Here is a 14,919-nt window from a genome sequence, read left to right on the forward strand (position 1 = left end):
AGTTGTTTTGATTGCCACTTTTTCTGGGGATCAAATCCAGCATCCCTTTCATGCTGGGCAAGAACTAAGTACCTCAACCCAGCTTTTTTTTTTTTTTTTGCATTTATTTTTGGTGTGTGTTCATGCATGCATACATGTGCCATGGCATGCATATGGAGGTCAGAAGTCAACTTGCAGGAGTTGGTTCTTCTGCAGAGTGGGTCCCAGGGATGAAGCCGAGGTCACCAGGCCTGACAAGGGCAAGTGCCTCTCCCTGTGGAGCCATCTCTCTGATTCAGGCATTTTTATTTTATTTTACTTCTATGGTTTTTGAGCCAGGACTGACCTTGAACTGATCTTGTGTCTACCTCCCAAGTGCTGGGATCACAAGCATATGCTATCACACCTGCTTAGGATCTGGTTTTGAATGCCTTCCATCTCCAGTGACATCTTTGAGATCCCATTCAGATGATACTGGGAAAGTATGTAATAAAATTTCTAACTGAGCACAGAGCCCAGGTTCACATGCACTTTTCAGTAACAGGATGAACCATGAAGTGATGATAAGCTTCTTATTGAATTGTTTCTCTTTTAGCAAACAATACAAAATGAAAAGAAGAGAAAAAGTTATTTTGCTTTGGTTTGTGCTTTAGGTGGTATCTTGTTATGGAGCCCAGCCTATCCTTAATCTAAATTCTGTTGCAACCTTTTTAAATTCTGGAATTAATCTGTCATATCCAGTTAAAAAGAGTTTATAAAAGCTCTCCACAGACATTTTTATTGTAAATTGCTTAGACAGTTGAGTTTTTTATTTTTTTTTTCACTTAAAAAAGTCCAAGGGCTAGAGACATAGTTGGTAGAATATTAGCTTCACGTGATAAAGTCCTGGACTTGAGCTCTAGCAGTGTATGAAGTGGGCATGGCTTATTCCCAACAATGAGGAAGGTCAGGAGTTAAAGGGTATGCAAAGTTATATATGGTTGAGGTTAACCAGAGACCTACATGAAACCCTGCCCCCACCAAAATGATGCACCCAGCTAGGTGCATTATTTAAAATGTCAGTAATGAATCAAAAATTGTATAGACTTACTTTCACACAAAGATAATTGTGGTTACCAGAAGTTTGTTCTAGAATAGCAATTCTTTTGCTTATTTTTTTTTTCGAGACAGGTTTTCTCTGTGTAGCCCTGGCTGTCCTGGAACTTGCTCTGTAGACCAGGCTGCCCTTGAACTCAGATCTGCCTGCCTCTGCCTCCCGAGTGCTGGGATTAAAGACGTGTGGCACCACCACCCAGCTATTTTGCTTTTTCCTAAGATTTTATTTTTACACCTAAGTATAAGCCCAAAGAAGCTGTATAAGGGCACTGGATTCCACGGAGCTGGAGTTACAGGCAGTTGTGAACTGTCTTGACATGGGTTCACAACTGCCAAACTTAGGTCCTGTAAAGGTAAAGGAACAGTGTCTTTTTTGTTGTTGTTGTTTTTGAGACAGGATTTCTCTGTAGCTTTGGGGCCTGACCTGTATGTAACTCACTCTGTAGACCAGGGTGGTCTGAAACTCACAGAGATCTGCCTGCCTTTGCCTCCTGAGTGCTGGGATTAAAGGAGTGTGCCCCCACCACCCAGCTAGAACAGTGTCTTAATTACCATTCTGTTACCGGGAAGAAACACCATGACTGAGGTCTCCCAAGTGCTGGGATTAAAGGCATGTGCCACCACCACCTGGTATGTTGCCTTGGGAAAAGCATTTAACTGGGGGCTTGCTTACAGTTTTAGAGGTTAGGCCCTGACCATGATGGCAGGGAACAGGCCAAGTGGATCCTGATCCACACAGGCAGCAAGCAGAGAGAGAATCTCAAAGCCCATCCTCAGTGTTACACCTCCTCCAACAAGGCCACTAAGGATGCAAATATATGAGCCTATGGGTGCCATTCTTGTTCAAACCATCACAAGCAGCATCCACTCCTGAATGATGAGCCATCTCTCCAACCTCAGAATAATAGCTCTTAGGACGGACCAACTGCCTGTTGAGGCGGGTTACAAACATGGAAATTATCCCTTTCATCCCTACAGCTTCTCAGTCAACATCTGATCCATCCCTTCTTCCATTTTCTCCGGTGGGTCTTTGTTACCTCATTCCAGGACTTTGGTACCAGCCTCACAGTGGGTCTCTGCATTCTTTCTCTTACACTCTTCATCCTACCCACATATTCGTTACTGTACTGGTGCCTTGGCCAAACAGCTGACATAGATAAAATGGAAGATTAATTTTGGCTCACAGTTTCACAGACATAGTACACAATTCTGGGGCCTTTTTTCCTTTTTGCAGGTTATTCTTTTTTTTTTTTTTTTTTTTTTTTTTTGGTTTTTCAAGACAGGGTTTCTCTGTGGTTTTGGAGCCTGTCCTGGAACTAGCTCTTGTAGACCAGGCTGGTCTCGAACTCACAGAGATTCACCTGCCTCTGCCTCCCAAGTGCTGGGATTAAAGGCGTGTGCCACCACCGCCCGGCTCAGATTATTCTTTTATTGTATAAATTGAGTATTACATGATGAATTGACATTACCTCTCCAGACATGGGAATTTAACAGATGAGGTCAGACATTTTAGAATCTGTTTATGTTGCTTTCAAAGCTGTGGGTTTTTAGATTTAAACCTTATAAGACTGTCAAAGCTATTCCTCTGTCTATGGCCAGTACACAATATATTCTACCTGTGACACTCTAAGAATTGAAATACAGGGATTTGAGAGATGGCTCAGTGATTAAGAGCACTTGCTACTCTCCCACAGGACTTGAGTTTGGCTCCCAGCACTCAATGTGGGGCAGCTCACAATCACTTGTAACTCTAGCTCCAGGGGATCTCACGCCCTCTACTGGCCTCTGCTGGTACCTGTACACATACACAAATACATTTTAAAAAGTTGGAATACTGGGCCTGGAGAGATGGCTCAGAGGTTAGCTCTTCCAAAGGTCCTGAGTTCAATTCCCAGCAACCACATGGTGGTTCACAACCATCCGTAATGAGGTCTGGTGCTCTCTTCTGGCCTCCAGACATACACACAGACAGAATCTTGTATACATAATAAATAAATAAATACATAAATACATATTAAAAAAAAGAGATCTTACTATGCTGTCCAAATTGGTTTCCAACTCACATGTTGGAATATAGGAGGCTGCTTGCTGCCTTGCCCAGCTGTAAATTTTAATAAATTCCATCTTACTCCTTTTTTAAAAAATTTTGTTGTGGTCCAGGACCAACCTGGACCATAAATGATTTCTTAGACCAGCGGGGAAGCGTGGAAATAATTGAGACAACTCGCATCTTTGATCGGGAGGGAGTTTTCAGTGATCCCTCATGAAATCCTGAGTTCACATCCCGAAAATTCCTCCGTGTTTATTCTCCAAACAGCTTTTATATCAAAAGGTAAACTGAGGGAAATTCATCAGCATCCTGTTTCCGGGGTAGCAGGACATAGGTTACATCTGCAACTATGGCTGCTCCGTCACATAGACTGAATTTACACCTCTTCCCCAGCCGATCTTCCATAATTACAAAGAAGGAGCAGAGCGACATTAGCATATCCTGACCCTTTGTTTAGGACAGTTGACAGTTGTCTGGAAAGGGTAGATAACCGCCTTCTGTGCGAACTGGGGCCTGAAAGTCTGGCTGCCATACAATGTAGAAATATGGACCTGTATAATATGGTCCTACAAATTTTCTTTGTTTTGTTTTGTTGAGATAGGGTTTCTCTGTGTAGCCCAAGCTTATCTCAAACTGAAGAGTTCCACCCACTTCTGCCTCCCCAGTGCTGGGATTAAAGGCATGTGCCACCATGCCCAGCCTTTATTCTTTCTTTTAAAATTAATGACTAAATTAACTTTATGTGTATGGTTTTTTTTGTCTACATGTACATCTGTGGGCCACATGAGTGACTGGTACCTTCAGAGGCCAGAAGAGGTGGTAGATCTCTTGGAGCTGGAGCTATAGATGGTTGTGAACCACCATGTGGGTGCTGGGACTTGAACCTTGGTCTTTTGGAAGAGCAGCCAGTGCTCTACTGAGCCATCTCTCCAGTCCCATATTATAAACTGTTTAAACCTTAAAAATTACAGAATTCACGGACGCACATGTATCTCTGTGCACCAAGCACTTGAATGACAGAAACAGTTTGTTGGCATGATTCTCTCCCTCATCACGTGGGTCTTGAGGATCCTAACCAGGTTGTCAGACTTGACAGTAGACACCTTCACTGGTTGAGCCACCACACCCACTATTTAGCTTATCAATTCTTTCACATGTCTGAGGCAGGATAGCTAGTTAGGAAGTAGAGGGGACATAAGAAGGGAAAGAGCCCTTCCCTTACTCTTCTGAGCTCTGTCTCACTGGCTGATGCCTGGGAGTTTCTGAGATAACCATCCAGACTACCTGCTAAAGGATCTGTCTTCCCTTCCCTGAGAAACAGCACAACTGAGATTGTTAAAAAAAAAAAAAAAAAAAAAAACAACAACAACAACAAAAAAACCCAAAAAACAAAAAAACTAATGGCTCAGCTGACCCGGGCTTGCCAAGGGCCTGCATTTGGACACCTAATACTACTGTAAAAGGCGGGCATGAGAGTCTTTTAAGTATAGAGATGGGAGGGATCAGCAGAGAGTTTAGCTGCAGAGAGGCAAGTCCCTGGGGCTCGCTGGCCAGCTGGTCTAGCCAAAGCAATGAGCTCCGGCTTTTGTAGGAGGCCCTGTCTCAAAGAGCAAGGTGGGCAGTAAGGGAGGAAGCTATCTGAAATTGACTTTTGGCCTCTACATGCACACACACATATATATGCACACCTACTCACATACACATGCAAACTGGCTAATGAACTATGCTTTAAATCCAAGCTCCTTGTGACCTATGTTTTTTGTTATGTTTTTGTTTTTTGACTCCAAAGCTACAGGGAAACCCTGTCTCGAAAAAAACAAAGCAAAATAATCTCATTTTTGGGGTGGAGAGATGGCTCAGTTATTTAACAGCACTTGTTGATTTTACTGAGGACCCAGGGTTCAATTCCCAGCACCCACATAACACAGCTCACAACCACCCAGAATGCCAGTTCCAGGGGACCAGACACCCTCATCTGGCCTTCCTGAGCATTACACACATGGTACATACAAAGACACAAGCAAACACTCATATCCACAGAATACAATCTAAATAGAAAGTCCCTTCTTTAAATACATCTACTTCTGTAAGTAAGAAAAAGAAGTACAGGGGGCTGGAGAGATGGCTCAGCGGTTAAGATCACTGGCTACCTTTCCAGAGGTCCTGAGTTCAATTTCCAGCAACTACATGGTGACTCATAACCATCTGTATTGAAATCTGATGCCCTCTTCTGGCCTGCAGGCATACATGCAGACAGAACACTATACATTTAAAAAAAAAAAAAAAGGAGAAAAGGAAAAACACAGTACCATATGTTTCCTAATATTTAAAACCTAGTTGCATTTTGATGTTTTGGAAATGGCTCAGGGGCTAAGTGTCTTTGCAGTGCTGGCAGGGGGACTAGTTCAAATTTGCAGCTCCCACATAAAAAGCTGGGCAAGGCTAAGACCGAAGGATTGCTGGGGCTTGCTGGCTTCCAGCCTACAAAGCTCAGTGAGAGATCCTATCTCAAGGGTGAATGAAAATGAGGGCCTGACCGCTCCCAGGTCTGAGAAGGATTTCACTGTAGGTAAGAGAGAGAGTACAGCCAAGGAATCTCAAAGAGTCCAGAGCAGGGAGAGAAAGCAGCAGACTAGACATGCCCAGAAGAGTGAACATAAGCCATGGTGGGGGGGGGGGGGAGAAGAAGAGAAGATGGGCAGGAGAAGGGACCAGGAGCCAAGAGCAGAGGACCAAGAACCTAGAGAGAGAGAGGAATAAGATAGTGTGCAGCTGAAGTGGCGGGGTTATATAGGAAAGAGCAGCTCAGAGACTGGAGAGGTTCAGGATGGGGGGTGGGGCGAGAACTTCTCAGACTGAGTCTGAGGCTAGCATATTCTTTGTATGCTAACTGGCACCAGGGTTAGCCATTTATTCTGGGTTTCTCTGGAACCTGACAAAGGGAATAAGGTAGAGATAGAGAAGGAGATCTGACCTTGTCCTATAGCCTCTACACATCTACGCACACACAGGAATATTACATTGTCCTAACCATGTCTAAGATGGTTCTTTAACACGTGGCCATGAATGACATGCCACTAACCAGCAGAGTCCTGAGGGCAGGGTCAGCAGACTCAACACACGCTAAACTGAATTTAATACATGGAATCTGACAACCTAATGCTGGACCATCTTTATTGTTGAACTCACTCACCAATAAAACATGGCATATGCTAGTGATGGGACGCAGGTGTTACTGGTTCAGTGGAGGTTGTCATAGAGGCAAGGATTCAGTAGGTAAAGTACACATAACGATGGACATCATGTCTGCTGCCTGAAGCCCCATTCCCCCGTGGGCCTCGGTTATCAGGAAATACAAACAGGACAGGTTATCATTCAACGTACTGAGTTTAAGGTTCTGGGAGGACAACTCTCCCAAGCTACTGTAACAGCAAGAAAATGCCTGTTTTCACTTTCATGCCCCACCCCTCCTATTGGCCGGCACATGGAGATTCAGTGTGTGTGGCCTAATCTGAACCATACCTCCTTTTATTCAGAGATGGAAGCAGAGGGCTCCCCTTCAGTAGAGCCTTATCAGGAAAGAGGGTGGGAGTGGGGGTGGGACTGGATGGAGAGCATTCAGTCCCCGGGACAAAGGGAATATTCCTTCTTTGTAGAGACTTCTGGGAGGAGGAGGACTAAGTTCCACAGCCTGGTGGCATGACCTAGCCTACATACCAGGGGTCACAAAGTGAGAGGGCATTAGAGAAAAGGGTGGGCTGAGGAGATGGCTTGGTGGTCAAGACCATGTGTTGCTCTTGGCGGAGGACCCAAGTTTGGTTCCCAGCATCCACATGATCCCGTTAACTCCAACTCCAGGGGATCCCACATCTCTGGCTTCCACAGGCATCTGCTCTCATGAGCACAAACCCCCACAGACACATAACACATACACAGAAATACAATATTCAGAACAGAGTACAGTTGGGCAGGGCATGAAAATACATACCTTTAATCCCAGAACTCAAGACACAGAGGCAGATCTCTGTGAGTTCAAAGCTAGCCTAGTCTACATAATGAGTTCCAGGCCAGTCTGGGTTGCATAGTGAGACCCTGTCTCAAGTAACAACAAAGTTAAATCAGTATTGTTGGGGCTGGAGAGATGGCTCAGTGGTTAAGAGCACATACTGTTCTTACAGAAGATCTGATGTTTTCAGCACCCATGTTGCAGGGCTCACAGCTATCTTCTAACACCTGTAGCCTGCATACATACCTGTGCATGGGTACTAGGGTCTGGGAATATGGGTGTGGAGAGGGAGGTTGCAGCTGCAAGGGAGAGGGCCATTGCCAAGGCCACAGCAAGCTTATCAAACCTCTTGTCCACAGAGAGCTGAAGGGAGCTGTGGCATGATTGCTGTGATATAGGTAGATGGTCTGGAACAATCCGCAGTTCTGACACTCAATGGGAAACTTTCTTGCTCCCCAGTTCTTAGCATATCAAGCTCAGCCTTAAGGTACAGATACTTCAGGGCCTCCTTTTCAGGAGGTGAAAGAACTGCCATAGTGTTAGGAGAAGCAAGTGACGGAAGGAGAGCTGTTGGGTTTCTGGCCAATGTCGGACAGAAGGAATGGGAGATGTTTTACCAGTGCAGAGACTGCATTCAGATCTTCCCAGGGAGGATGTACGGTAATCCTTTCGGGTTTGGACTTCTGGAGTTTTCAGAAGGAAGCTGCTTACGGAGAGCTGATCTTCATAGGCACTGGCATAGACAGGGTTAATATAAAACTCACAGGCTGACAAGATGATCCCAGTAATAAAAGTGTTGTTCACACCAGATGGTGGTGGGGCACATCTTTAATACCAACACTCAGGAGGCAGAGGCAGGTGGATCTCCGTGAGTTCGAGGCCAGCCTGGTCTACAGAGTGAGTTCTAGGACAGCCGGGGCTACACAGAGAAATTCTGTCTCAAAAAACTATGGCCACACATAGAAAGCTTATTAAAAAAAAACAAAAACAAAAAACAAAAAACAAAAACAAAAGTGTGTGCTCACTATGTCAGGACAGCACAGTGCAACCATACAGACCACTATGCAGCTACTGCACATATGCCCATGACTTCCTCACACACGTCCGCAAGCTGCAGACTGGAGGTAGCCACCGTTTCCTTCCTCTGCCCTCCTCTCCCTCTCCTTTCTTTACAGCTCATGATCCTCTCTTAAGTGTTGGGAATATGAGAGTATACCCCATGCCTAGCCAACACTTTACCCGAGTGTTCAATGACCGTGGCTGGTGACAGGTTCAGTAGGTGAGGAGTTTGCCCCCAGGTCCCTGGGACCCATGCACTGAATGGAAGGAGAAAGTAATTCATTCAAGCTGTCCTCTGGCCTCCACATATGCGCTAGGGCATGCACACACTCACATACCCATCCACCCACCCCCCAAAAAAGAGTTCCACAACCACACAATAATAGTCCCGAGGCAGTACATGATGCTGTACATTTATTCTGAAACAGACTGTTCAAGGTGGCTCAATTCTTTACAAACTACAACTGTGGAATATATGTTAAAACAGTTAAACAATTTTAGTGTTTCTTCCTTAACTCTACTGGACACACAGCAGTTTAACTATGCAGAAAACAATGGCAGCACAGTTCACCAGGGCCTGGAGTGTGAGGAGGGACCTCGCTGGCCGAGGTGAGCACTGTGGGGCTCACTCCGCTCTGCAGACCTCCCGCCTGCCCTGTCACTGTGGAGTTCTCCCTCCACGGCACCCCTTGAGGACTAGAGCAAAATCTACCACCCAACACTGTATCACAGGCTGCTCCCTAGCACTCACATTCTAATGCTCACAAGAACAATGACAACGACAGAGAGGACAGACAGTTACGGCACGTCTCCCTCTCCAGTGTGCACTCGCTGGTGTTTGGAAAGATTGGACTTGCTACAGAAGGTTTTCCCACAGTGGTTACACCAGTAGGGCTTTTCACCAGTATGGATTCTGTGATGCTTATTAAAATTTGAACTATGGTTGAAGGCTTTGCCACACTCCTTACACTTATAGGGCTTTTCCCCTGTGTGCAGGCGCTGATGGGAACTGAGACCTGCGTGCTGACTAAAGCTCTTTCCACACTCGTTACACTGATAGGGCTTCTCCCCGGTGTGGATGCGGTAGTGTCGAATGAGGCTGCCCTTCCCACTGAAGGCTTTCCCACAGTCTTTACACTGATAGGGCGCCTCTTCTGTATGCATCATTTGATGTTTAAGGAGGTCGGAGCTCTGCCCAAAGGCTTTCCCACACTTACAGTCATAGGGCCGGTCCACCAAGTGTGTTCTGTAATGGAGGGTAAGGTTGGAGCTGTGGCTGAAGGCCTTCCCACACTTGGTGCACACATAAGGCTTCTCCCCAGTGTGTGTTCTGCGGTGTTTAGTGAGGTTTGAGCTATTGCTAAAGGCCTTCCCACACTCTGCACATATGTAACGTTTCTCTCCCGGGGCAAGCTTAGCAGACATGGGCTCTGCCCCTTTCCTGGAACCTGTGTCTTGCAGAAAAGCTTTTGCTCCCCTCTCCCTTTCCAGATTGTTGGCCCACTGCCTTTCTGACCTTGACCCATACTTATTGGTAGCAATCGCGGGAATGATGTCCCCTTTGAGTCCGTCTGCATGAGACTCCTCTTCAGAACTTCTCTGCTCATCTGCTGAGTCCTCCTTCTGGGGATTCGATTTCAAACCTGAAAGCAGGCGGGTTAAGGATGCATCAGTTGCTTCTGTTCTGAGGATGCAGCTGCTACAGGAGAAGCAGGGTCCCCAAGGGAGGCAGATGGGTGTGAAGGATGGGCCACGTGCGAGGTACAAACAGAGTGACTGTCACATCGAGTTCATGTGTGCCCACAGAAGCCCACTCCCGGATATCTATTACGTGATGATTTTATAATTCTTACCATCCAGAAAACCTGTGCTCCCACTCCCTCCCCCGTAGGCTCTGAAGCAGTCTAGAACACACCGGAATATTTGTCTGTGACTTCACATTTGCGTCTGCAACATACTCACAGCCAAGGTTTGTGAATGATCTCTGCCTTGGGAGGTTTCTGGGCCATGCAGGTAAAAGAAAGGTGGTCAAGTTCTACCAGGGTAAACACCGGGTTTCAGTGCTGCGGGTAAAGCTGAATTCCACTCAGAGCTGAGGCACTGTGTCCTGTACTACTGGCGCAGTCTTCCAGTCCAGCACACTTTCTCAGGGGTACATAAGTTTCTTTGAGAATAGTGCCGACTCCTCTCTCTAAAGAGCACTTACAAACCTTTTCCCCAACTGGGCATTAAAACCTGGAGAGGTGGCTCAGAGGTTAAGAGCACTGGCTGCTCTTCCAGAGGACCTGAGTTCAGTTCCCAGCAACCACATGGTTGCTTACAACCATCTGTAATGAGAGCTGGTGCCCTCTTCTGGTGTGCAAGCATGCATGCAGATGGAACACTGTACACAAAATAAAAAAAAAAAAACTTAAACAAAACAAAACAAAACACACCTGACCTGGGCCAGGTGTGGTGGCTCACGCCTTTAATTCTAGCACTTGGGAACAAGAGGCAGGCAGATCTGTCTTCTGAGGCAGCCTAGTCTACACAGTGAGTTCTGGGCCAACTAGGATTACACAGAGAGACCAAAACAAACAACAAAAACAAACAAAATTACAATCAAGCCAAAACCAAACAACTAGTCCATCAATCAAACAGAAATAATCCACAAACACAAACAATAGAAATAGTCCACTTCTTGCTGAACTTTGTGTGACCAGCGACTGTGCAAAGGGGAATGTCTGCAGGACTCAACCTACCCTATTTTAATTGTTTTCTTCTGGCTGTCATATGATTTCACTCTTCAGCTTCTACAGTTGAATAGAATTCTGTTGTGTACATGGACATTGTCTTTTTTTTTTTTTTTTTTTTTGGTTTTTTTCGAGACAGAGTTTCTCTGTGGCTTTGGAGCCTGTCCTGGAACTAGCTCTGCAGACCAGGCTGGTCTCGAACTCACAGAGATCCGCCTGCCTCTGCCTCCCGAGTGCTGGGATTAAAGGCGTGCGCCACCATCGCCCGGCTCATGGACATTTTCTTTATCAGTAACAGCCAGGATAGTTCTGTATTGAGTGTCATGAACAGAGCGACAGAAAAATTAGCCCAAGTCAGCATATCACAGGATATGCTGATTTAGAATCCTCTGGATATGAAGCTGGGTGTGGTGGTGCACATCTCAGATCCTGGCACAAATAAGAAGTAGAAGCAGGACAAGAGTTCAAGGTCACCCTCCATTTATATACCACTTTTGAGGCTAGTATTCCCCCCAATTCCTAAGACAGGGTTTTTTGGCTGTTCTAGAACTCACTCTGTAGACCAGGCTGGCCTCAAATGCACAGAGATCCTCCTGCCTCTGCTTCTTGAGTGCTGGGAGTAAAGGTGTGCGCTGTCACTGGCCAGTGTCCCTTTTTAACCAAAAGTAAATAAATAAATAAATAAATAAATAAATAAATAGTCTTTTGCTTAAACATATGTAAGTATACTGTGTGCATGCCTGGTACTCATGGAGTCCAGAAAAGGGTGCCAGGTTCCCAGAACTGCAGTTCTGGATTGTTTGGCGCTGCCATGTGGGTGCTGGGAACTGAACCCCACGTGGGTGGTCCTCTGCAACAGCATCAAGGACTCTTAGCTGTCTAACTATCTCTCCACTCCCAATTATCCTATTTTAAAAGGTTTATTTTTATTTATGTGTATGTAACTGTGTGTCTGCCACATGTATGTAGGTGCCTGTAGAGGCCACTAGGTCTCTCGAAGTAGGAGTTACACGCAGGCAGTTGTGAGCAGCCTTATGTGGTGCTGTCCCCAGTAACAGCAGCAGGCTCTGTTATGTACTAAGCCATCTCTCCAGCACCTAATTTCTATTTACAAATGTGAAAATGTATACTGGGTACAAAATCTACTGACAGTGGTCCAGGATATGGTCAGCCAGGAGCTCATGCCTATCAGCTATCTGTATCTGCACCCAACTGTGTGGTGCTGCCAAGAACAGTTTGGGTTGGGAGGTTGGCTATCCCAGGATGAATCAAGTTTCAAAGGGCCAGAGTCTCAGAATCCAAAGCAAGGAGGAGGGGGCAGGAGTGAGTGGCACACAACAGAAAGGGAAGGAAAGCAGCAGACAAAGGTAGGAGGCTTGTGTTCTGAAACTGGGGATTGTGGGGGAATACTTTAAATTGCAAGAGGGAGGGTCTTCCTTTCTTGGTGAGATGACAGGATCTCACTCTGCAGACTCTCCTGGAGCATACTAGGTATGCAACAGGTCCCCAGGTCTTAGCACAACCTACGCCACGATGAAAGTACCATTCAGGCCTTGGAACCCAACACATAGACAGACAGCAACACTTGCAGAAACAAGAATAAAGACCTAATCCATTAAAGTCCATAATTCTGAGAAAGTTCCTAAATATACTAACTTTGCTTTCAGGCTTCTGGCTAACATTCTTGCTAAAGGAGGTGTGTGAACCCAGAATGTGGTTTTTGTGCTCATAGGCACACCCACAGAAAGCCTAGGGACTGCACTTGTCCTGAATACCCAGGTGTTGCAGAAGATTTGTGAAACTATGCAAAGATGTGTTGCACTTGCTTATGTTGTATTTGTTAAACAAATGCAGCACATCTTTACGCAGTTAAACTCTCCTTCTATCATGTAGGTTCCAGGATGTAACTCAGGTCAATGGCTTGATGAGCAAGCATTTTAACTGCTGAGCTATCCTGTCAGTCCCTGTGATTTACATTCATTTCTATTTATGTGTCTGCTCGTCTGTATGTGCATCACATATGTGCAGGTGCCCTTGGAGACCAGACGGGGGTGCTGGAACCTTAGGAACTAGAGTCATAGGCCATTGTAAACCACTGATGTGGGTGCTAGGAAGTGCGCCAGGTCCTCTGCAGGAACAGCCACTGCTCTTAGCTGCTGAGCCACCTCTCCAGCCCTAAGAATATGCTTCTTTCTTTCCTTCCTTCCCTTTTTCTCTTCTTCTTTTTGGACAGGATCTCTCTACACAGTCCTGGCTGTCTTGGAACTCATGTTGACCAGGCTGGCCTTGAACTTAGAAATCCCACCTGCCTCTGCCTCCTGTGGACTGGGACTAAAAGTGTGCACCATTACGCCTGGTACAGAATAGTTTTCAACAGGGCTCAAGATTTTGTTTTCAAGAGGGGATTTCAAGTGTCTAGGATATGGTAAGTAATTCAGGCATTTTCTCAGGGCCACGACTCAGCTTATGAACATACCATAGCCATGAAAAATGATAAATACAAGATTTGAAACAATGTGGTATATTTTTCATCAACATCAATCTGATTAATCTTTGAAAACCACCAGTAGAAAAATAAAGCTGTAACATACACCATGATTTGTGGAGATCTGAGCCAGGGAATAGTTAGTTATCCTAATATATTTCCTTTTTAAATTTTTTATTTATTCATTTTTTTAAAGACAAGGTCTCATAAAACCCAGATTGGTCTTGAATTCACCATGTAGCCAAGGATGACCTTGAATTTGAGTGCAGGGATGGAACCCAGGGCCTCCTGCATGCTAGGTAAGCACTCTATCAACCCCTAAATTGTATTTGACTTGTGAAGTCTGCAGAGGTTCAGAACGGAGGTTCTGTGGCCTTTTCCAGACCCAGTCTTCCCTGATCTGCATCCTAGGAAACTGACCCTTAGGCCTAAAGACTTCTCACGTCGGCAGCAATTGAGTCTGCTATTGGTACACCAGAGGATGTGAAGGCAGGACCAGTGTGGAATAAGCTATCTATTCATTTTCTCTTGACCCAGTGGCAGGACCTGGAGCCATGGCTCCCAGCATTTAACTCCTTCCTTCCCTATCAAGGCTCAGCTCTTGTCTGGGTCTGTAAGAAGAGATCTTCCTTCTTGGCCCTCCAGGCTCACAGGCGGCAATACCTTCCCACTGTTGTCTAGTTTGGCACTCTACTGGCTCACTCAGCCTGTCCATATCTCCCAGTCAGTCTCACTCCTTTGGAAACAGCTCTGCCCAACTCTCTGCAAGGATGCTGCCTACCCTAGTGCCGGGAACCTGGCCAAGGCAATTGGGTTTGGGAGAGAAGTGCGTGACTTCTGCCTAGTCTGCTCGCCTAGTCAGGTCAATCGAGAGGTTATCCCTCCCCTAGAGTTAAAGATTTCTCTGGACACTGAGAAGGGTCCTTACCTTGACGCTTTCTTGGATCCTGAGTGAAAACCTCCTCCTCACCAGTCTCTTGGATGTACAGGGGCCCCCAAAACTCATATTTGGGGCTGGCATCCCCGGACTGAGACTGGGTACTGCTTAAGGACTCCACTGCAGTTCCTGAAGTTGACATCTTCTCCCAAGCCTGCTTCTGTTCTCTCTGAGGAGATGAGACCTAGAGACAGTAAGACATGGTGTCTGCGCAGACGACTCAAGACAAGCAAAATCCCAAGCAAGCTACGCAGGACTTTAGGAGAAGGAAAGGAAGGACAGCCACCCTGCTGAGCTCCCAAGGTACTTCAGGGTAAGAGCAGACAACAGGAGCAAACATGATCTAGCTCCCCAGAAGCTTCTAGCTGATTAATAATTATAATGCATGGTGTTGTCTAACAGTTTCTGCCTTCTACCCTACAGGAAGGTAAACAACACAAACTAGCTTCAGAAAGTCCCTGAAACTGACCAGATTCACTAGGCCCCTCCCTGTCAGAGTAAGCAATAAAAGCTGAGAGTCCCCCCTGCGACTAGCAGAACAGACATGTAAAGAAGACCCGGCAAAGCCAAGCTGCA

At 45.9% G+C, this 14,919-nt stretch overlaps 1 protein-coding gene across 4 annotated transcripts in view; it reads right to left on the reverse strand.

The window, feature by feature from the left end:
* Nucleotides 1-8,582: 8,582 nt before the first annotated feature.
* Zkscan1 (zinc finger with KRAB and SCAN domains 1) overlaps nucleotides 8,583-14,919 on the reverse strand; it is a 40,737-nt gene continuing 34,400 nt past the window's right edge. For 3 of the 4 annotated variants that reach the window (XM_057763523.1, XM_057763522.1, XM_057763524.1), the window contains exons 3-4: nucleotides 14,335-14,527; nucleotides 8,583-9,832 (exon numbers count right to left, since the gene is read on the reverse strand). In XM_057763523.1, coding sequence (XP_057619506.1) covers nucleotides 8,988-9,832; nucleotides 14,335-14,527 — 1,038 coding nt within the window. In that variant the 3' untranslated portion in view covers nucleotides 8,583-8,987. The remainder of the gene's footprint in view (nucleotides 9,833-14,334; nucleotides 14,528-14,919) is intronic. The other variant, XM_057763525.1, reaches the window with a different exon arrangement.

The sequence above is a fragment of the Chionomys nivalis genome, chromosome 3 (genome assembly GCF_950005125.1).
Source record: "Chionomys nivalis chromosome 3, mChiNiv1.1, whole genome shotgun sequence".
In the NCBI taxonomy this organism is placed as follows: Eukaryota; Metazoa; Chordata; class Mammalia; order Rodentia; family Cricetidae; genus Chionomys; species Chionomys nivalis.